The sequence below is a fragment of the Stomoxys calcitrans genome, chromosome 4 (genome assembly GCF_963082655.1).
Source record: "Stomoxys calcitrans chromosome 4, idStoCalc2.1, whole genome shotgun sequence".
Taxonomy (NCBI): Eukaryota; Metazoa; Arthropoda; class Insecta; order Diptera; family Muscidae; genus Stomoxys; species Stomoxys calcitrans.
The window spans coordinates 178,071,581-178,094,620 of NC_081555.1; the positions used below are offsets into that span (position 1 = coordinate 178,071,581).

The following is a 23,040-nucleotide window of genomic DNA, read 5'->3' on the forward strand; positions in this document are numbered from 1 at the left end:
AGCAAAGAATATGCGAGAAAGAAAATAACAACAAAGAGAACGCGAACAAAAATCTGACATATTTATACCGTCAAAACTGGCCGGCTGTTAACAGCAGTTCGCCTGAGACCACCTTTTTAAATCCGCCTTGATAACACATGTTATTTTTCGATTTGAGCCTGCTCTAATCCTCCTAACAAAAACATAGAAAATCAGCTGTTCTTGTCGTCAGTCTAAAGATTTTAGGAATTTTACACGATATATAAACTACTTGGTCTTCCTTATATCGTAAAAGTGGCACTGTTTAGATTCATGCAAGTTGGCATGTCGAATGCAGCATTTTTATCGATTCCTCTTTGAAAGCAACCCCAAATTAAAATGTTTCCACAATTTCCACAAAAATGTTGAATTGTATGTAAAGCCTTGTGCTGACTTCATTCACAGCGAAAATGCTGTGAATGAATGACGGTGCCTATCGTCACCATTTTTTACATTACATGTGAATACAAAAAGTGACATGTCATAAGACAACTACACGCCGTGTAATAGCGGCTTAACAAAGCAGTCATGTCTACTTTCCCATTTTCAGCAGACTAGAACTGCTGTTTTAGTAAACTTTTTTGCTCTTTTGAATAACTTATTTCGTTGAGATTCCATTGCAGGTATATATATTTTTGAGCGCATATATATTTTTAATATAAATAATTTTTTAAGTAAAAGTAACAAGTTGATTTGATTCCTATTTTTTCTTGCAAAACATAAAACACTTGATACTGTTTGCGGTAAACAGTATCAACAGCAACAATAAAACTATTCCCACAATAATTAATTTTCTTTTGAGCTAAAAAGATAAAAGATGAAGGAAATAAGTTAATAAATTTGGAAATAAATAAATTAATAAATATAAACGTGGTTGAATTATTTAAATGTTGTCCCATTTGTACAATAACATAAAAACCAAGCTGATTTGCAAATTCGGCATTTTTGCTAAAACAAATAAAGAAATTTGTTTGCGACTGTGAAAAAGTGTGTGTACATGACCGGAAATTGTGCTAGAAAGTATATAAAAGCAAATGCCGTTTTTTTATTTTACTCTTACCCAGTGCAAGTCAGATGTTCTGCATAAAATATCACTGCAATGTTGTTCTGGATACTTATCAATAACAGGCAATTGCCGTGTTTTATTTTAGTACTATATAGTGGAAAACGCGATTAATCGTTTTTATTATCTGTTATTGCGTGTTATCGATAACTTACCAGTGGAACTTTGCACTGATATTTTATACAGAACATCTGACATGCACCGGATAGGAGTAAAATAAAACACAGAAAAATAACCTAATAATCCCAATTGCACTATATACAGTATTCAAATAAAACACAGTAAACAAGGCGGATTTTAACAGGACAGTTGTAAACAGCCGGCCAGGATTGACAGTATTAAGATACCAGTTTTTTGTTTGCACTTTCTTCTTTTTTGTTATCTTCTTTCTAACATATTCTCTGCTAATGTCCACACACGGATACACACACGCACACAAATTTCTTTGTGTGTTGGTAAAACGTCGATCAGCTTGATGACAAGATGGCGGATTGCAACATATCATTTGTGGTTATTGTACAAATGAGACCACTTTCAATAGCTTCGCCATGCACAGTAAAAGAGAATGCAAACAAAAGGTCTGTTCGCGTACTTTCTAGTAAAAATTTGCAGGAGAGTAAGAACAAGCTTTACGCTTTTTTGCTATTTATTTGAATCAAATTGCTGGTTTCCACAAAACACCTGTTCAATGCTGCAAATTTCTGCTGAGAAAAAACCTCCAGTAGGAATTTGCAAGCTCCTACTAACCAGCCTCTCAAAATTTTGCTCGCGCTTAAGCACTCTTCCGCTCTCTTCTGCTGACAAATAACATTTGTACAAAACCACAAATCATATGGTGGAATCCGCCATCTTGCCATCAAGCTGATCCACGTTTTACCAATACACACAAAGAAATTTATGTGTGTGTGTATATACGTGTGCGTACATGAGTAGAAAATATGGGAGAAAGAAGATGACAACAAAGAGGATGCAAACAAAAATCTGACACCTTAACATCGTCAAATCTGGTCGGCTGTTAGCAGCTGTTCCACCACCACCTTTTTAACAATAAATCTGCCTTGGAATACACTTAAAAACATGCCTTCTTATACCGTCAAATCGGTTGACAGCTGTTCGCGAGACAACATTTAAATAATTCAGCCATAAATTTATACTAACGGAATAATTTTTTTCATTGAGCACAGCTGCAATTTTAATATGTGCTATTCCCTGTTCGACATAATCGCAGGCGTCATCGAAATGCTTTTCTATGCGTTGCATAACTTCACCCTGATAACGGGGGAAAAAATCATATTTAAAAATGTTCAAATTTTGTTTTTTATCTTCTGACCTGTTCTACAACCAAGGTTTGTAGGCGAATAAATAAGCCGTGAACTTCGCTGATGGACTTCTCAAGTTTCATCAAATCATTGAGTCGGCTTTTCAAGTCCTGTAATTGCTGGCGGGCAACTTCGGAATCGTTCAAAATCTGGAAATAATTAGAATGGGCATGTTTTTATTTAACACGTTAGATGAAGTTGGAGAGATTTAGTTTAGTCCTATCCAGCCAAAGTTAGATGAACTGGATAGAATACCAGTGAAAGTATTGTCTCGGAAAGTTATCGATATCATACGATAACAGGTGATTTGCACAGAAAGTACTAAAATAAAAGATAACAACAACTATAAATCCTGTATTTGATTTTAGAACAATGTAGTACAAATCACTATAAATCGGTTATAAGCTTGCTATGAATTACAACTTTACATTGAAATTCTATACAGAACTTCTGACTTGCACTGGCTGGGACTAAAATATAATACAACTGGAGAAAATATACAAATCACATATATTTACGTACATTATCCATTAGTAAATTAGTCTGCTTATGTTCGATCAAGGTGTCTATTTCCTCATCGGTTAAATCGTAGTTTACTGAAAAATAAATACAAAATGAAATTAAACTAAACAATACACTACATAAAAGTTTATCATTTCGTTAAGCATTTACCATCGAAAGTTATGAAATTTTGAATTTGAAATAAAGCTCTATTACACGGCATGATGTCATATCACTTGTCACTTTTTGTATTCACATGTATTTGCAAATGTTTGTCAAAATTGTCAAATTACATATGATTCATCATTTTTGATATCACATCTGTATGTTTTTTTCGTATGACAAATTCGAAAAATTTTAGCAAAGACGATCTAGTCATGTCCGTCCGTCTGTCTGTTGAAATCACGCTACAGTCTTTAAAAATAGAGATATTGAGCTGAAACTTTGCATAGAATCTTTCTTTGTCTATAAGCAGGTTAGATCAAAGATGGGCAACATCGGACTTTGTCTTCATATAGCCCCCATATAGACCGATCCGCCGATTAAGGTCTTAGGCCCATAAAAGCCACATTTATTATCCGAATTTGCTGAAATTTTTTGGCAGTGAGTTGTGTTAGGCCTTTCGATATCCTTCTTGAGTTTAGCCCAGATCGGTCCAGATTTGGATATAGCTGCCATATAGACCGATCTCTCGATTTAAGGTTTTGGGCTCATAAATGGCGAATTTATTGTCCAATGTCGCTGAAATTTGGGGCAGTGAGTTAAGTTAGGCCTTTCGACACCCACCGTCAATTTGGCTCAGATTTAAATATAGCTGCCATATAGATTTGCGGTTGCTTTCATTCGATTGACCACAAAAACAGCTAATTTCTTTATGCTTTTGTCAAAAGGAAATGAGCTCTATCGAAAAAATTACACGAGCTATTTTGAAAAGTGACATGTCTTAAGACAACTACATGCCGTGTAATGGAACCTTAAATCTGAATAGGCATGTTTTTATATTAAGCCTAGTACTGACTTCATTCACAGCGAAAATGTCTTCTTTGTCAGAGCACAAACAAAAGCCACACAACAAAGACAATAGTATTGAAGCAGAGTTGATTTCGTGAGCTTTTAATTACATTTGCGATTAAAATTGTGCGAAATTTAATCTGATGCAGCGACATGTCGCTACTAGTTTGCTCATAGAACTCAGTACCACTTAAAGGTGGTATCATTTGTACAACAACCACAAATCATATGGAGCAATTTGCCATCTTGTCCTCAAGCTGATCGTAGTTTTGCCAGCACACGCAAAGAAATTTGTGTGCGTGTATGTATACGTGTGCGTACATTAGCAGAGAATAGCGAGAAAGAAGACAACAACAAAGAGAATGCAAACAAAAATCTGTCATCTTAATACCGTCAAACCTGGCCAGCTGTTAACGGCTGTTCGCGTGGGACCACCTTTTCAAATCCGCCTTGGTACCACTTGTACGGAATGTGTTCGCATTATCTTCTTCACTATTTTTATACCCTCCACCATAGGAAGGGGGTATACTAATAAAGTCATTTTGTTTGTAACCCCTCGAAATATTCATCTAAGATACCATAAAGTATATATATTCTTGATCGTCATGACATTTTTAATCGATCAAGCCCTGTCCGTCCGTCTGTCTGTCGAAAGCACGCCAACTTTCGAAGGAGTAAATCTAGCCGCTTGAAATTTTGCACAAATACTTCTTTAAGTGTAGGTCGGTTGGGATTGTAAATGGGCCATATCGGTCCATGTTTTGATATTTTTGCTCCCATATAAACCGATTTTGGATCTTGACTTCTTGAGCCACTATTCTTATCCGATTTGGCTGAAATTTTGCATGAGGTATTTTATTATGACTTTCAACAACTGTGCTGAGTATCGTTGAAATCGATCCATAACCTGATATAGCTGTCATATAAACCTATCTGGGGTCTTGACTTCTTGAGCGTCTAGAGGGCGCAATTCCTATCCGATTTAGCTGAAATTTTACACTACGTGTTACGTTATGATTTCCAACAATTGTGGCAAATATGGTTCGATCCATAACCTAATAAAGCTGCCATTTAAACCGAACTGTGATCTTGACTTCTTAAGCGTCCAGAGGGCGTTATTATTATCTGATTTGGCTGAAATTTTCTATAACGGCTTCCCATGATCTTCCACATACGTGTTAAATATGGTCCGAATCGGTCTATATACTGATAAAGCTGCCACATAAACCGATCTCTCTATTTTACTTCTTACGCCACTAAAGGGCGCAATTCTTAATCGAATTGGCTGAAATTTTACACATTGACTTCTCCAACATTCAATTCAATTATGGGCCGAATCGGACAATAACTTGATATAGCTCCAATATTATAGCAATTCTTATACCCTACACCACCACTGTGGTACAGGGTATTATAGATTTGTGCATTTGTTTGCAACGCTATGAAGGAGAAGAGCCAGACCCATTGATAAGTATACTGATCGACTCAGATTTAGATACTGATTCGATTTAGCCATGTCCGTCTGTGAGTCCATGTATTCTTGTAATCGAAGTGGAGGTCGTATTTGTAGTCCAATTACCACGCAATTTTGCACATATCATTTTTTTGGCCCAAGGATGAACGCTATTGATTTTGATAAAAATCAGTTCAGATTTAGATATAGCGCCCATATATATGTATTGTCCGATTTGCACTTAAATAGCCGTACTAGGGACAATTTTCAACAGATCTGCACAAAATTTGGTACGGATTGCTTTGTTACCGATCTTAACATATCCGCAAAATTTCAATCAAAATCGGTTCAGATTAAGATATAGCTCATATATATATGTATCGCCCTGTTTGAATAGGCGTAGTAGCTACAATTGTCAACCGATCTGCACAAATTTGGCATGAATTGTTTTGTTACTAATTTCATCAAAATCGGTCCAGATTTAGATATAGCTCCCATATATATGTATCGTGCGATTTGCACTTATGGCCATAAAAGCTACAATTTTCAACCGATCTGCACAAAACTAGGCACAGATTGTTTTGCTGCTGATCTCATCAAAATCGGGTCAGATTTGGATATATCTCCAATATATATGTATCGCCCGATTTACACTTATAAGGCTGTCATAAACACAAATTGTAACCGATCTGCACAAAATTTGGCACGGATTGTTTTGTTACTGATCTTAACATATGTGCGAGATTTCATCAAAATTGGTTCAGATTTGTATGTAGCACCCATACATATTTATCGCCGGATTTGCACTTATACGGCCGTAGTTACAACAATTTTCAAAAGATCTGTTTGATAGTAGGTTCAGATTTATATATAGCTCTCATATACATATATATTTATATGTTGAACGAATTTATAATTGTAAGGTAGGTGTAGGGTATTATATAGTCGGCTCCGCCCGACTTTTGCCTTTCCTTACTGGTTTTCTTTTATCCTTTGTTTGCCAAAGAAGAGATATCGGGAAAAGAACTCGACATATGTTATCTGTGGTGGAGGGTACATAAGATTCGGCCCGGCCGAACTTTGCACGTTTTTACTTGTTTGTTATACTGCGTTTTGACAGTTGTTCGTGTGAAAAGTCGAATACAGCACTAGGCTTTAACAAGATTAATGTCTAGATGGAGGAATATCGAAATGAACATTGTGACTTGTGTGGACTTTTGAAATATGGACTTACAGATTTTCGATTGCATTTGTAGATTTTTCTTCAACTGTTGCTCGTATTTTTGCAAAACCTCTTCATGTTGGGCCCATACAATAAGATACTGCTGGAAATATCCATAATACAGGCCACGCTGCATGCGAGCTCTGGTGCGATTCTCAGTAGGTTTGGGCAATTTCGATTCCAGCTTTTTGAATTTGCCAATAATGCTATTGCTGATTTGAGTATTCGTCTGGCGCACTTTATTGAATTCCTCCTCTGAAAAATATGAATTCAAATAAAAGGTTATATAGTAACTAAGAAATTGCTAAAATATATTTTTATTATTTAAGTAATTTTGACAATTGCAAACATTTCACATATATATAAAATAAATTTGATAAAACTTCTTGTTTTAAGAATTCTTTAATAGTTGTAGAATGATTTAAAATTATTACCGTTGAAGTTGGTGGCATTCCTGGCTTCCAGCATAGACTTCAGTAATTCAATATTAGACTCTAGACCTTCGAAATCCTTAATTATTTCAGCGTACTATATCATTTAAAAGAAAGTTTACGATTTAGTTAGGAACATTTTTGTGTCATAAGTTTGCTTTACAGGTTTGGACAGATAAAAGTTTATATTACACCAAAAACTCAGTAAAAGAGGTCAATACCAGCTGTAGCAGACTACTTCAGTTAAGACGAAATTTCTTATTACAGTCGATACTTGGTCTCATAAACGAGTGTGGTGGTATTTGTCAGATTTGTCCTTTTAACCCTACACCCAGAGGAATTAGTCTGCTGATATCAACAAACATTGTCTGCTGATATTAAATTAAATATTGTAAACTTTTGAAAGAATCCATAGTTGTTGTTTTCTTTGCTGCTATTTAATTTTTTTTAATTTTTACCATTTGAAAACAGAGGAGGATATAGGCTTTCAGGAAAGTGCTGTAGGTCCATATCTTTATTACTTTTCCAACTTTCTAGGTGCCATAACTTTTGACATACTGAACCGATTTGCATGATTTAGGACTCGCAATATACCTTTCTTCAAAGGAAATTTCCATTCTTTTTCAACGATGTATAAAACATTTCCCAATTCGGGTTCTATCTACTCTAAATTCAATCTAGACTTCACTAAACTATTGATCTATTAGTTCATGGGTTGCATACATATACTGGCACAGTTTTGTGAAATTTGAAATTAAAAGCTCAAAAATTGACGAAGTAAAAAATTCATAGCTCGTTAATGGCACACGATGGCATGATACATTGGCATATTTTTATACCATCCACCATAGGATGGGGGTATACTAATTTCGTCATTCTGTTTGTAACTCTTCGAAATAAAGCATATATATTCTTGATCGTCATGACATTTTAAGTCGATCTAGCCATGTCCGTCCGTCTGTCTGTCAAAAGCACGCTAACTTTCGAAAGAGTAAAGCTAGCCGCTTGAAATTTTGCACAAATACTTCTTGTTAGTGTAGGTCGGTTGGGATTGTAAATGGGTTATATCGGTCCATGTTTTGATATAGCTGCCATATAAATCGATCTTGGATCTTGATTTCTTGAGCCACTAGAGGGCACAATTCTTATCCGATTTGGCTGAAATTTTGCATATGGTGTTTGTTTATGCCGCATACCTTCGCCGTTTAGTGTTAAGTCAAATGAATTTTCATATCCAGATGTCACTTTTCATCTTAGATAAGGCTAAAAAGTAGTTGCGTTAAGTTTACTACTTGTTCTTTTGTATTAGCTCACCGAGTGATTTCTCGTTCATTCAATTTGTTACCATCGAATAATAAAGTTAAAAGTCATCGTCTACTTAACCATAAATTTCTACGTTTTCTTAAAGAGGAACCATTTTGGTAAGGCTAAGCAACCGAACTCTCCCTCGTGGCTTACTGAAACCTGATTTCGTTTGTTTTTCGTATTTCTTTCTGCTTTTTAATTCCATATCACCGACATTGAATGGATATATTTCCGAGATTTAACCAAATCTACCATCTTTTAGGAAATCCAAATTTTTGCCAGTTTCTAATTCCTAAGTTCAGCCAAAAACTCTACATGGTCCTTCGAGCCGGATTTGGAAAGCCTAAAAGAAATTTTTCATCCACAATTGCAATTTCGTTTAAGCAGAAATAAAATCGAATCCAGGTATGTTCGGCTAATGAAAAACTATTTTCGTATAAAAGTAGAGGGACAGAAGTTACGTGACGTGTTTTTCCTCACAAAGTTCCTTTTCTGCGGAGACAGGTGTTAAATGGTGCATTTAACATAGAAGTCCAAAAAAGGAAAAAAAAAAAAAAAAAAAAAAAATCTAAATGAGACTACATATGTGCTCTTAGATAGCAACAACATTTATATTCCAATAATTTGGTACAATTGCTCGTACATTGTGTAAGGCGAAAATAAACTTCCAATCTCTTTGTTGGGCATCGATTTAACATACCCAGTGGTGAGAATCCCATTCCTCTTCAATCCATTTGATTCGGCACTTTAATTGGGAATATCAATGCTAATTTTTGCCTGTTTTGTTGACATACGCGTCAATCGTTGGTCAAGATCTGTTACAGCACTGCTCCATAATAGATAGCAACAGCGAATTGATATAGCAGTCGTGAGCAGCGGTAGCACAGTTTCGTTTTTGTTTTGATTCAGCTGACTATTAAAACAGGTTCCCTTCCATAGGGATTTATAACACTCCATTATGGGTACCGTTTATGTATTCATGATAATCAGATCATAAAATTGAAGGAGAAGTAAAATATCAAAAGGGCAGTGTGTTGTCGGAAGCCATATCCACTTACATCGTTTTTATACTGTCATTATTTTGCCTTTGTTCGCCCTATTTGTCATTACTGATATTGTTGATCAAAGCAACGTGTGTGAATTAAATATAGAAAAGTTAGAAAGTGCTACTTGTTACATTTATCGATTTTTGAAACTGCGGACTATAAAGAGTAAATTTCATTGCTGAACGAGATACGTCAGAGGACCTTAGTTTTTGTGTTTATTTTTGGTTGAACACAACATAGAGACAAAAGTATTTTGGCGATATATACTTTGGGAAGAATTCCAAAAGAGGCTGGATCATAAAGACACCATCAGTTAGAAGACGGCATTAAGGGCAGTGAAGAAGCCTTAACCTCTATAATCCTACACCAAGTTCATGGCCCAGAAGGAGAAAAGAACATCAAGGAAGAATACCAAATTTGAACCAAATTCTGGGGATGAATGCAGGTATTTTGTGAGATAATAAAAGTGAAGTCGAGCTAAACTATATTAGATCAGATTCGTGAATGGTCTTTAGTTTTTGTTGTTCCTACGATAATTTTTTTTGGATTTCCGATACGAGTTGCATCATTTGTAGACTATTTTTTTCGTTCATTTTTTCTTAAAAATTATTAAATTTACCATTGAATTACCCTGCCATAAACGAAATTTTCCTTCTAGTCCATTGTACGAATACAACTTATGTGAGAATATTCCACATGGCTGCATTTGTGGTCTTCGATTTTCAATCCAATTGCGTTTGCCCACATATGAAATGTTTTTCTAATTGAGGTTAAATTTTGGAGTATATTTTGAATTTTGTTTTTGCTCCAAAAGGGCAGGAAGTTGATTGGATCGAAGTTTTGAATTCATTCGTTTTACATTTAATTTTCTTATACTCTTTTTGAACGGGGTTTACAGATATTTTTCTAATATTGATATATATGTTCGTTGAGATTCTGAGGTTTGGACTATTGTGTGGTCAGAATGTCCGCTTTGACAAGGTTTACGCAAATATCTGACGCTTTGATTATTTTCAACGCCGATATTTGCGGAGAATCTCTCAACAATTCTTCAGTCTACTCTTTGGAGGTACATAAGGAAGAACTGCGAGATATTTGGCAGAGAATGAAACCCACGTATGAGGAAAGTGTTCAGGAACTAATGGCTTCTGCGGACGAGAATAGCAAAGCTGATCTTGAGACTATTCGAGCCCGGTACCACAGCACTTACACTACATATGTCGATTCTGTAGCTAAGATAAGTGCCTGTATAGAATCCAAACGGGCGTCGATATCCAATCCAATTCCGATGAATACATCTTCCGTCCGAGATGAATATCCGTCAGTTCATTTACCACCGTGTGACACAGAGCTCTTTCACGGAGATTATCTAGCTTGGCCGACCTTCCGAGACTTGTTTACGGCCATCTATATAAAGAATTCGAGGCTTTCACCGGTGGAAAAGCTTTTCCATTTGAATAATAAAACGCGAGATGAAGCCAGGGATATTGTCCGCAAAGCCCCATTGACCAATGAGGGCTTTGATATTGCCTGGAAAGCTCTGCAAGTTCGGTATGAAAACAGGAGGTTGCTTATAAATAGCCAACTGAAGGTTTTGTTTAGCCTTCAAAGAATATCTGTCGAATCCGGAGACTCCATAAAGGAGATTCAAAATTCCATCAACAGCATAATATCTGCTCTGAAACTCTACCAGATCGAGATACAAAGTTGGGACCCTATTTTCGTCTACCTATGTAGCACTCGACTTCCCGAAAATACCCTTTCATTATGGGAGCAGTCTGTCAATAACAAGACAGAATGTCCGTCCTGGAAGGACCTTGATTCCTTCCTCACTAGCCGATACCAAACGTTGGAGACGGTTCGAAATTTAAGTGATCAGCCTTCCACTTCTAAATCGAGCGAACCTCCCAAAGTTAATGTCAAACTATCCGGTCAGAAACGGGTTAATTCTTATCAGAACAGCTTAGCTCTTCCTCCTTGTAAACTTTGTCCAGACGTATCACATACAATCCGAGTGTGCCCAAAGTTTATAAGCATGTGCTACAACGACAAGTTGGCTTTTATAAAGAAGATAAAGCTATGCTTGAATTGCTTTTCGAAGGGACATGTGGTAAAAGATTGCAAAAGTGCATTTAATTGTTCGAAATGTCAACGAAGACATAATACCTTGCTTTGCAATACAGGAACTGAATCGGGTAACCAATGTATCACCGCTCCAAATACACCAGTTCTACAGTCCACATCCGAAGATACGCCCCAAATTTCTAGCGGTGTGACAATTCAGTCTTGTGCTGCTACCACATCCAGAAAGGTTCTCCTTGGTACAGCAATTATTCACATCCTTCATAGAGGTGAGATATTTAAAGCAAGGGCTGTATTTGATTCTGGTTCAGAAGCTTCGTTCATTTCTGAACACCTTTTCAACCTTCTTCGACTTAATAGCAAAAGGATATCCGCCCAGATCTCCGGGCTGAATGGGTGTGTGTCCGCATGTTCACAGAAAATATGCGACTTATGTTTAAGTTCACCCATAGACTCCGGAATTTTCATAAATGCTTCCGCAATCGTTCTTCCCCGACTGACATCTTCATTGCCCACCTTTACGGCTGATAGCGACATGTTTTCCCGTTTACCGGACATTCGTCTGGCGGATCCTGATTTCTTTCGAACATCATACATTGATATTCTGATCGGGGCAGACTTAATTCCTCAGGTAATGCTTGGTGGGGTGAGACACAAGGTTTGTGGAACACTGATGGCTCAAGAGACAGTGTTCGGATGGATTTTGACAGGGCCTGTTGCTTCTGATAATATTTCCTCCTTTCGAACAACGGTCTCCTACTTTAACGAGTTAGCGCTCGATGAGAGGATATCCAAATTTTTTGAGATGGAAGATATTCCTAAACGAAAACACATGTCGGATGATGACAAATACTGTGAAGAGTACTTTGCTGAGTCCACGCGAAGGGGCCCAACGGGCCGATATGTTGTATCATTGCCATTCAAGAAAGAGTTTGGAAATACTTTGAGACTAGGTCCGTCGAAGAGGAATGTAACGGCCCAATATTTTCGGAACGAGAATCGTTTGATTAGAACACCAGATCTGAAGGTACAATATGACAAAGTGCTCAAGGAATACTTGGAACTTGGCCATATGAAAGAGGTTCCGTCAAATCCTTCCCAAGATGATTCCAGATATTTCCTTCCACATCATGCTGTGGTTCGCCCTGACAGCGTGACTACGAAGGTCCGCGTCGTCTTCAATGCTTCGAATCCAACTTCGAATGGTGTAAGCTTGAACGACGTCCTTTACTGCGGACCGTCCCTCCAACTTGACCTGACTAGTTTGCTTCTCCAATGGCGCTTTTACAAAATCGTCTTTAACAGCGATATTGAAAAGATGTACCGCCAGATTTCCGTTAATCCTAGCCACACACCCTTCCAGCGTATAATCTTTAGGGATGATCCAAACGACAACCTCCACGAATATGAGCTCCAAACGGTTACGTTTGGATTGAATTGCGCCCCATATCTCGCACTTCGTACAATTCAACAGCTAGCCACTGACATTAAGGATGTTTATCCGCTAGCTAGTCATGTTTTAATGTCGTGTATGTACGTAGATGATGTTATGGCAGGAGGCCATGACGTGTCATCAGCCATTAAGGTCCAGACAGAACTGACTGCTGCCCTGGAATCCGCTGGATTCGCATTGAGGAAATGGACCTCCAATTCATCCGAATTCCTTGCTTCCATTCCTAGGGAACATTTACTCAATGAAGATTTCCTACAGTTTAATGACAATAGCACGGCTAAAACTTTGGGCGTAAGGTGGAACGCCAGATATGATTATTTCTATTTTTCTGCCAAAGCCATCAGGCCTAATGAGAGGCCTACTAAGAGGTTCATTTTATCCGAGATATCTAAACTGTTTGATCCCGCTGGCTGGCTTTGTCCATATATTGTACTAGCCAAACTATTAATGCGAGATATATGGGCCTCCAATACCGACTGGGACAGCCCAGTTCCGACACATTTATTGACTAATTGGTTAGATTTCTTGGCCAATTATTCTGATATAAATGACCTCCGTATTTCCCGTTGGGTACAATACACACCCGACTGCGAGGTGCAACTGCATGGCTTCTGTGACGCCTCCGAGAAGGCATATGCCGCTACCATTTATTCACGCACCATCGATTCCAATGGCAATATAAATACCTATTTACTCGTGGCAAAGTCCAGGGTATCTCCTTTGAAAACCGTTTCGATCCCAAGGCTAGAACTTTGCGCCGCACTTTTACTTGCCGAGACGATTGAGGCATTGATGCAGGTTTTCCCTATTCCGAATACGAAAATCTTTTGCTGGTCGGATTCCATGATTGTCCTAGCATGGTTGAAGAAACCTGCATTCCTTTGGAAAACGTTCATAGCCAATCGGGTTTCCAAAATTTCCGAGATTATCAGTGGGGACAATTGGTCCCATGTGGAATCTAGACACAATCCTGCAGACATTGCCTCTCGGGGTGCTTATCCGAAAGAGCTTTCCGGTAATTGTACATGGTGGTGTGGACCGCCATGGTTGCAACTTCCTCCAAGTTTGTGGCCAATACCAAGTTCGGTCCAGATTGACGAAACTCTAATGGAGGTTCGCCAAGTTCAAAATAATTTCGCGTACTTTCCGAATTTCGAAGACCTTCTTGACCGATTTTCTTGCCTAGGAAGGGCGCTCCGAGTAATGTCATACGTGTACCGATTTATTGCCAGTCTGAAGGGCAGTAGGGCTTCAAATGACAGTATTCATTCTGAGGGAGATGTCATCGAGACGACTAGAAATTCGATAATTAAGTTGGCGCAAATGCACCAATATCCAAACGAATATCGCAAACTTTCTCAGAAGGAGCTAATACCCACCTCTAGTTCACTTTCTAATCTCAATCCCTTTATAGACAAGAATGGTCTCATGCGGGTTTGTAGCCGTATCGCTGGGTCAGAAAGCTTAACTTATGACGAAAAATATCCGATTATACTTCCATACCACAGTACGTTTTCCAGGCTTTTACTACGTTTCATTCATACCATAACATTACATGGCGGAAACAATCTGATGCTTCGTATGCTACGGCTCCAATTCTGGATGCCTAGAGCTAAGAATCTCATCAAATCTACCGTTCACAATTGCAAGATTTGCGTTATTGCTAAGCATAAGTTGCAAAAGCAATTGATGGGAACCCTTCCTCCAGAGCGGACAACACTATCCCGCCCCTTTACGAATACGGGGTTAGACTTTGCAGGCCCCTTCGAGATAAAGGCATATACAGGGCGTTCTTGCAAAACTACAAAGGGATATGTGTGTATCTTTGTCTGCTTCGCCACGAGAGCAATCCATCTCGAGTTCACTACTTCCCTTTCCACTGCAGCATTTCTAGCTTCCTTTCACAGATTCGTGTCACGACGAGGGTGTCCACGTAATCTATATTCAGACAATGGTACCACCTTCGTGGGCGCTTCTAAAGAAATCTCTCAGAATTTTCTTCGCTGTTCCCGCGATTCAATATCCGCAAATTTTTCGTACCAGAGTATAACATGGCACTTTATACCCCCGGGAGCTCCTCACATGGGAGGACTCTGGGAAGCCGGGGTAAAAAGTTTTAAGCTACATTTCCGTAAAATGGCTGGCAATCATAAATTTACTCTGGAAGAGTTCGCTACAATTCTAGCCCGAATTGAAGCCTGCTTAAATTCCAGGCCAATTTCTCCGGTATCTGAGGATCCAAATGACCTATTGGCATTGACGCCTGGTCACTTTCTTACCGGTGGTCCGATCCTCTCCATTGCCGAACCATCGGAGTCCGATGGCAATCTTTCCGTTTTAAACCGTTGGCGTCGAGTAAGGGCTCTATGCCAACAATTTAGCATCCGATGGAAACATGAATATATCAAAGAAATTCATAAACGTATGAAATGGCAAACCCCTCAGAAGAACTTAGAAGTTGGCTCTATGGTCGTTATTCGAGATGATTGTTTACCCCCAAATGAGTGGAGACTGGGTAGAGTTTCTAAAATTTATACTGGGAAAGACCATTTGGTAAGAGTGGCCGATATTGTCACGACAAGGGGTATAATCACTCGTCCGATAGTGAAAATTGTTCTCCTCCCTCCTTGCTAAATTTTATTACAATATATCCTTATTTAATTTCAGTATGCCTTCGATAAAATGTAAAGTGTCCAAAGGACGTCGCACCAAGTTCAGCTTTAATTGCAGATTGTGTAAGGGCAACCATGGGCTGCGAAAATGCCAGAAATTTCTCTGCATGACCGTCGATAAACGTTTGCATGCAGTTATAGCTAATAACTACTGTCCCAATTGCTTGGCCCATACGCATTCATCCGGAAAATGTTTTTCTAGCTTAGGATGCAAACATTGTGGAGGCAGTCATCATTCCTATTTGCATATCCACTCCGAGAAACACGACAACCAAAAAACAGAAGCCAAGGATAACTATCAAAAACCCAAACGTTCAACAACAACCCAACATAAACGTCCAACAACAACAACCATATCTCAAGCCGTGAGCCTTGAAACACTTACCAGTCCCCATACAACTAATCTTTTCCCAACGGCCGTGGTAGATGTACTCCATGGCAAGAAAAAGCACTCGGTCAGAGCCGTAATAGATCCATGCACATCTATTAGCAAAATTTCACAGCGATTGATAGAGAAAATTGGGCTAACTACTACTACTCTTGGCAGCGAAACTATCTGCCCTGTCGCGATCCATTCCAAATGTATCACCAACAGGTTATTAGAAACCATGATGACTGTGAACCATCGCATATCTATGGACACCCCAAAAAGATCAATTCCAGCAACAACTGCAGACAAGTTCCCAAATATGAAGTTGGCGGATCCCCATTTTTATCAAAGTGGACCATTCGACATCGTTTTTGGATCCGACTTATACGCCAAGATAATTCTACCAGGTCTTCTACCAAGCAATGCCGGGCTTCCCGTTGCAACTAATACTATATTTGGATGGGTTTTGTCTGGATCGTGCTCAGCTTAGTAGCCTATTTTATTATAAACATTTGAAATATCAAATATGAATTATACAATTTATTATGAATTCCTTTAGAAAATAAGGCAACTTTTTAATATTTGCATTACTGCAAGAGGGGCCGGAATGTTTATGCCGCATACCTTCGCCGTTTAGTGTTAAGTCAAATGAATTTTCATATCCAGATGTCACTTTTCATCTTAGATAAGGCTAAAAAGTAGTTGCGTTAAGTTTACTACTTGTTCTTTTGTATTAGCTCACCGAGTGATTTCTCGTTCATTCAATTTGTTACCATCGAATAATAAAGTTAAAAGTCATCGTCTACTTAACCATAAATTTCTACGTTTTCTTAAAGAGGAACCATTTTGGTAAGGCTAAGCAACCGAACTCTCCCTCGTGGCTTACTGAAACCTGATTTCGTTTGTTTTTCGTATTTCTTTCTGCTTTTTAATTCCATATCACCGACATTGAATGGATATATTTCCGAGATTTAACCAAATCTACCATCTTTTAGGAAATCCAAATTTTTGCCAGTTTCTAATTCCTAAGTTCAGCCAAAAACTCTACAGTGTTTTATTATGACTTGAAACAACTGTGCTGAGTATGGTTGAAATCGGATATAGCTGTCATATAAACCTATGTGGGGTCTTGACTTCCTGAGCGTTTAGAGCGCGCAATTCCTATACGATTTGGCTGAAATTTTGCACAACGTGTTTCGATATGTCTTTCAACAACTGTGCTAAGTATGGTTCAAATCAGTCCATAACCTGGTATAGCTGCCATATAAACCGATCTGGATTCTTGACTTCTTAAGCCTCTATCCGATTTGGCTGAAATTTGGCATGACGAGTTTTGTTATGACTTGCGATAACTACGCTAAGAATGTTTCAAATACGTCCGTAACCTGATTTAGCTGCCATATAAACCGATCTAGGGTCTAGGAAATTTTGTACAACGGCTTCTCCCATGACCTTTAACATACGTGTCGGATATGGTCTGAATCGGTTTGTAGTCTGATACAGCTCCCCTATAAAACGCTTCAGCCGTTAAAGGGCCCAATTCTTACTAGATTTGACTGAAATTTCACACAATGACTTCTACTATGGTCTCCAATATTCAATTCAATTATGTTCCGAAATAGGAATTATTTTCTTGTATCCTTTGTTTGCCTAAAATGAGATACCGGGAAAAGAGCTCGACAAAAGCGATCCATGGTGGAGGGTACATAAGATTCGGCCCGGCCGAACTTAGCACGCTTTTACTTGTTTTGTTTAATTTTGGAAAATATTTAACTTTTCCGAGAGTATCCATCGGTATCGATAGTGTCATCGATATTTTCCCAGCTCTTGTATAGCCGGCCGTGGTGCAATGTAGTAAGACGTTTGTAATAACGCTTTGGGATTGATGGAACACAGATACGAACAAGATATATGCATTTCCAGGTAGTGGCAGTTGCCCAACAACTATGTGTCAAAATCAGTGATAGTGCAACTCTGATTTTGTGTATGTTACTAGTTCGCGCCATTTTTCGTTGTTTGTGTGTGTAATGGTTCTTAACTAAATATAATACACACACAACCAAAACTCTTTGACAAATGTACTCAGCTGTTTATTGTACACTACCTGGGTCAATATGCCTTGGGTACGTTACTCATCGGCATACAAAATCTTTTTCAATCTTTTGAAAAACTGTGCACTAAAGGTTATCAGACGTTGTTAGTTTATAAATATTTGTGGTTGATCTAATAACATCTGTGTGTTGATTCACTGTTATGAACGAATGTGGTCACTTTGTCAACGCCGTGCTTGACTTTTTCTATGGCTGTACTAACACCGGTATTCACAAAACTTAGAACAGTGTTGTAGGAGGTTTATTTGACAGTTCTATAAAGGAAATCTGTATATGGAATTCCCAAGTAATATCACAGGTCAAAAGATAACCCTATACGGAAGATATGAAAATTTGAAAAACTAAGTTCAATCGTTTTTAATCTTTACGAAACAAATAAACATACATACTAACAAACAAACCGCAACATTATGCCATTTATATTAAAGAAGATTGCATAATTACACAACAATTAATCATGATCTCTATATACAATAAAAAGATTTGCAAAATGCAAATTTGTCCATTAACATTCCATTAAGGAACTGGGGCAAAGTTCTCACAAATCAATGAATCAATGCTGTCCGATTCAATTTTACGGCGTTCCGCAGAGCGACACCTCTTTAGAGAGAAGTTTTGACATGGCAAGGTACCTCACAAGTGTCACCAACATTAGGAGGGGATAAGCACCGATGAAAATTTTTCTAATGTTCCTGCCAGGATTCAAACCCAGGCGCTCATCGTCATAGGCAGACATGCTAACCTCTGCGCTACGGTGGACTCCATACAAAAATATTTGCATTAAGGATAAATCTGTTTGTACCCATGTTGTAAGAACATTTAATAATGGCTTTTAGCAACATATCGAAATAGTCAGGTTTGACCCTATGAAGTTATATAACATATTTTGTTGATCGTTTTAAAGATTCCAGCTTTTTTATTTTTAATTATCACATAGTCGTAAAGGCCACAAGGCGGATTTATAAAGCTGGTCTCACGCGAACAGCTGTTACCCATGCCCAGGTTTTGACGGTATTAAGATGACAGATATTTGTTTACATTCTCTTTCTTGTTATCTTCTATCTCGTATTTTCTCTGCTCATGTACGCACACGTATATACACACGCACACAAATTTCTTTGGGTATGCTGGCAAAACGTCGATCAGCTTGATGACAAGATGGCGGATTGCACCATATTAGACCACCTTTAATAGTTTTGCCATGTAATGACCGTTTAAAATTCTGGAGCAATATTTAGTTTTTCTTTACTTTGAAAAGGCGGTTTACATTAGAATTGTTGACAACCATGTCAAAACACGGTTCAATTCGATATTTGTTGTGTTTTTGTTTGTTTCTCTTTCGAGACGAACTCAATGATTGGAGATTTTTTTGCAAATGGAAAAGGAAAGCCAGAGAACGCAACACACACCAACCAGTATCAACGCCTTTTGTCTTTGGTTGGAAGACTTTTCAGCCATATTAGTTAAGAAGGCTTCAAGGGCCGTACGTTAGAATGTTGTACCTATACCGATTTTTTTGCGAAAACGACTCTGTGATATAAATAAAACATTAACCACGCTCGATAACCTTATCTTTTATTTGTACTTTTTCCCAATGCCTGTGTTGTCTACACAATTGCACTACTCCAATGGTATACAGATGATTCTGTGCATCTGTTGGAAGTTTTATTGATGACTTCGAACGTTAGACAACGGCAACGGCTCTCGCTGTCGCTCCGTATGCCCATGTTTGCTATGTTTTATTTTAGTACTTATAGTGTAAATCACGATTTATCGTTGCTAATTATCTGTTATCGCATGATATCGATAACTTCCCAGAACAAATATGCACAGAACGTCTGACTTGCACTGCATAGGACTAAAACAAAACACAGCAATTTTAATATATATGACATACAGACTGATTTTTCGATTTAACTTCTTAGGCTTATCGAAAACCTATTTTGATCCAATTTGAAACAGTCAGCGATTTTAGATACCTTGTTCGAGCTACTATATAGACCGAATTCCTAAGTAAACTTTGCGACCCTTACGCAAATTTAGTTGATAGTTTATAACTATATAAATGATTATAAATTAACGTTTATAATTCTATCTATAGATATATAAAAATGCCAATAATATCCATATTCATTCATTTCTCCACTTAAACAATTTTTTTTCTTTCCGCAATCTCTTTCCGAGCTTTTTAACATGTCTACCTTCTTAGTTATAGGCTCTATAAACGAAGGTCCTCGATGTACCGACATGTCTATGAGAATAAAATCATCGTCACCGCCAACGTCCACTTCATCCGGCTGATCGGAACTTTTATTACGCTGAATCTCCCTCAATTCATGCAAGCGATCTTTAACCATTTTTATTTTTTTTTTTTGCCTTTAATGTTTAAATGCCTACTTCAGTAAATTAAAAACTTTTACGTTCTAAGTAGGCGTCGCAGATACAACTGATTTGATGTGAATTGAATAAGAAAAAAATCTTGAATTTTTAAAACCACAAGAAATTATTTATACCATCTCTTGATTACTCTAATACCAAAATGGTACTTTTATGGCTGGAATTACAAATCATTGAAGTGTCGAAAGCAAGACTGATCTATGTCACATCACAGAAAATTCTTTGATATTTCAACTTTGAAGATAAGGGCGTTTATCCTTTGGTAAAAACGACTAGTCGAGCTGGATCGTTAAACGCAAATATTTGTAAGAATTTCATCCACGGGGTTGGCTCTCTTTTATTTGTATATGAATATCTTAGTTAATGTCGAAAGTTGTAAACTTTAAGTCTAAATTATGTGGCTTACGCCCTGTTTTTGGGGGATAGCATAGAAGAATAGGATCTATGCCATCTAACGCTTGCATAGATCGTGATACTGCCCGTATTGTTACATGGTTCCGAGGCATAGGTACCTGTAAAACAGACGAGACAGTGCTTGGAGTGTTTGAGAGAAAGATTATACGTAAAATTTATGAAACTGTCGTTGTCGTATTAACCACGAAATTTATGAGCTGTATATTGACGTTAGCATACATACATAGAAAAAATTTCATGAAAATTTGTTCAATTAAACATTTAATTGAAAATATATGTTTTCAATTAAAAAATTAATTGAATCAATCATTTTATTCGCGGGCAAATCGCTGCATTAGCAACACATTTGCCAACCGAACGGCGTTTTTTATGCTTCTTCTAGTTCTTTTTTCAATTTTTTATTTTTATACCCACCACGGAAGGGTGGGGGCATATTCATTTTGTCATTCCGTTTGCAACACATCGAAATATCCATTTCCAACCCTATAGAGTATATATATTCTTGATCAGCGTACAAATCTAAGACGATCTAGCCATGTCCATCCGTCTGTCTGTTGAAATCACGCTACAGTCTTTAAAAATAGAAATATTGAGCTGAAACTTTGCACAGATTATTTTATGTTCATAAGCAGGTTAAGTTCAAAGATGGGCTATATCGCAATATATATAGATATAGCCCCCCTATATACCGATCCGCCGATTTAGGGTTTTAGGTCCATAAAAGCCACATTATTTTCCGTTTTTATGAAATTTGGGACAGTGATTGTGTTAGGCCAGTCGACATTCTTCCTTAATTTGGCCCAGATCGGTCCCGATTTGGATATAGCTGCGATATGGACCGATCTTTTGATTTAAGGTTTTGAGCCCATAAAAGGCGCATGTATTGTCCGATGTCGCCGAAATTTGGGACAGTGAGTTAAGTAAGGCCCCTTGACATCTTTTGGGGTAATAAAAATATATTATCAACTGTTAGTCTATGTCGGTAGCTAAACCTAAATACGCCTCGCTACTCTATCTTTTATAATTCGAGAAACAATATTTTCCGCTTAATATTTTGGAAAACTCCCCAACCATAAACTCGTGTCCTAGGAGTTTTACATATGTGGCCCATGTTGCATCGAAATCAAGGGTGCGCCCTATTCAGCTCGCTTTTCGCAAAACTTTAAATATAAAATTTTAATTTTTTCTATTACATTTTTAATTGGTCCAATTAAAAAATTAATTGGATGTTTCGAAAATTTCAATCATTTTTTTAATTGGATAAATTAAAAAATTAGTTGAAAATTTGAAAAAATTCAATCATTACAAAATTAATTGGATATTTCGAGAATTTCATTCATTTTTTTAATTGGATTAATTAAAAAGTTAATTGAAAATTTTAAAAAATTCAATTATTTGTTTAATTGGATCAATTAAAAAGTTAATTGGAAATTAAAATTTATTTTAATTGCAAATTTTTTCAATCACTTTTTTCAAAAACTGTGATTGATATTATAATTTACGTTATTGAAGCAGTTTCAATTAAAAAATTAATTAGATCAATTAATTTGGTGATTGAAACCCATTTTTATTTTTTTTGTGTAAATAAACATATCGAAACACAACGGTTGTGTTGCTGGGTCATGTTTTCAGAAGGAATGAAGAAGCTCCTGCGAAGAAGTCTTTTGAAGGCCATCACTATGGTGCACGCAAAAAAAGTCCAATAGAAAGATATCTCGAAACTTGGTGGTGGAGATTTTAATAGGAACGCAGAAGATGGAGGCGCCGGGAACGCTATTCTAATTTTGGCATAGCCAATTATGGTAAAAGTAATATTTTGGCAAAAATTGGTATATCGGTATATGGAGAAGTCACACAACCCTAACAAAAAGCTTTTTATACTTTACCCGTTTTCAATTGCCCACCTGAGGCATTTTAAATTTACATTAAGAGTGAAAATATGTAAAATTTATATTTTTTACTAGCCGAACCGGGCCCGCTCTGCTGCGCCTTCTTTAACTCTCTATTATCTTTTTAGGGTGGGGACACTTCGCCCTGAATGCGGCCATTGTAGCCTATGACACTGAACGCGTTCGAATCCTGGCGAGAACATCGGATAAAGCAGTGTTTATCCCCGCTTAATATTGGCGACATTTGCGAGGTATAATGCCATGCATGGTCGTTTACAAGATT

The 23,040-nt window shown here is 37.5% G+C and overlaps 1 protein-coding gene across 1 annotated transcript; it reads right to left on the minus strand.

The window, feature by feature from the left end:
* Positions 1 to 671: 671 nt before the first annotated feature.
* Positions 672 to 20,520, minus strand: LOC106088493 (syntaxin-4). Its single transcript, XM_059368011.1, has 7 exons — positions 20,259 to 20,520; positions 7,022 to 7,115; positions 6,600 to 6,842; positions 2,923 to 2,996; positions 2,412 to 2,549; positions 2,240 to 2,350; positions 672 to 820 (listed from the first exon to the last, which is right to left on the minus strand). The coding sequence occupies exons 1-7, from the start codon at positions 20,412 to 20,414 to the stop codon at positions 719 to 721; spliced, it is 918 nt and encodes a 305-aa protein (XP_059223994.1). The 5' UTR covers positions 20,415 to 20,520; the 3' UTR covers positions 672 to 718.
* Between the last annotated feature and the right edge of the window lie 2,520 nt (positions 20,521 to 23,040).

What these genes read in the sequence shown, in the direction of transcription:
- LOC106088493 (XM_059368011.1), bottom strand. Translation starts at nt 20,414, where the DNA reads ATGGTTAAAGATCGCTTGCATGAATTGAGGGAGATTCAGCGTAATAAA. An exon ending in ACAAATGCAATCGAAAATCT is followed by an intron (nt 2,997 to 6,599) that starts GTAAGTCCATAT and finishes TTTATTTTTCAG; the next exon opens with TAAACTACGATTTAACCGAT. An exon ending in TCAATGAAAAAAATTATTCC is followed by an intron (nt 821 to 2,239) that starts GTTAGTATAAAT and finishes TTATCTTTTTAG; the next exon opens with CTCAAAAGAAAATTAATTAT.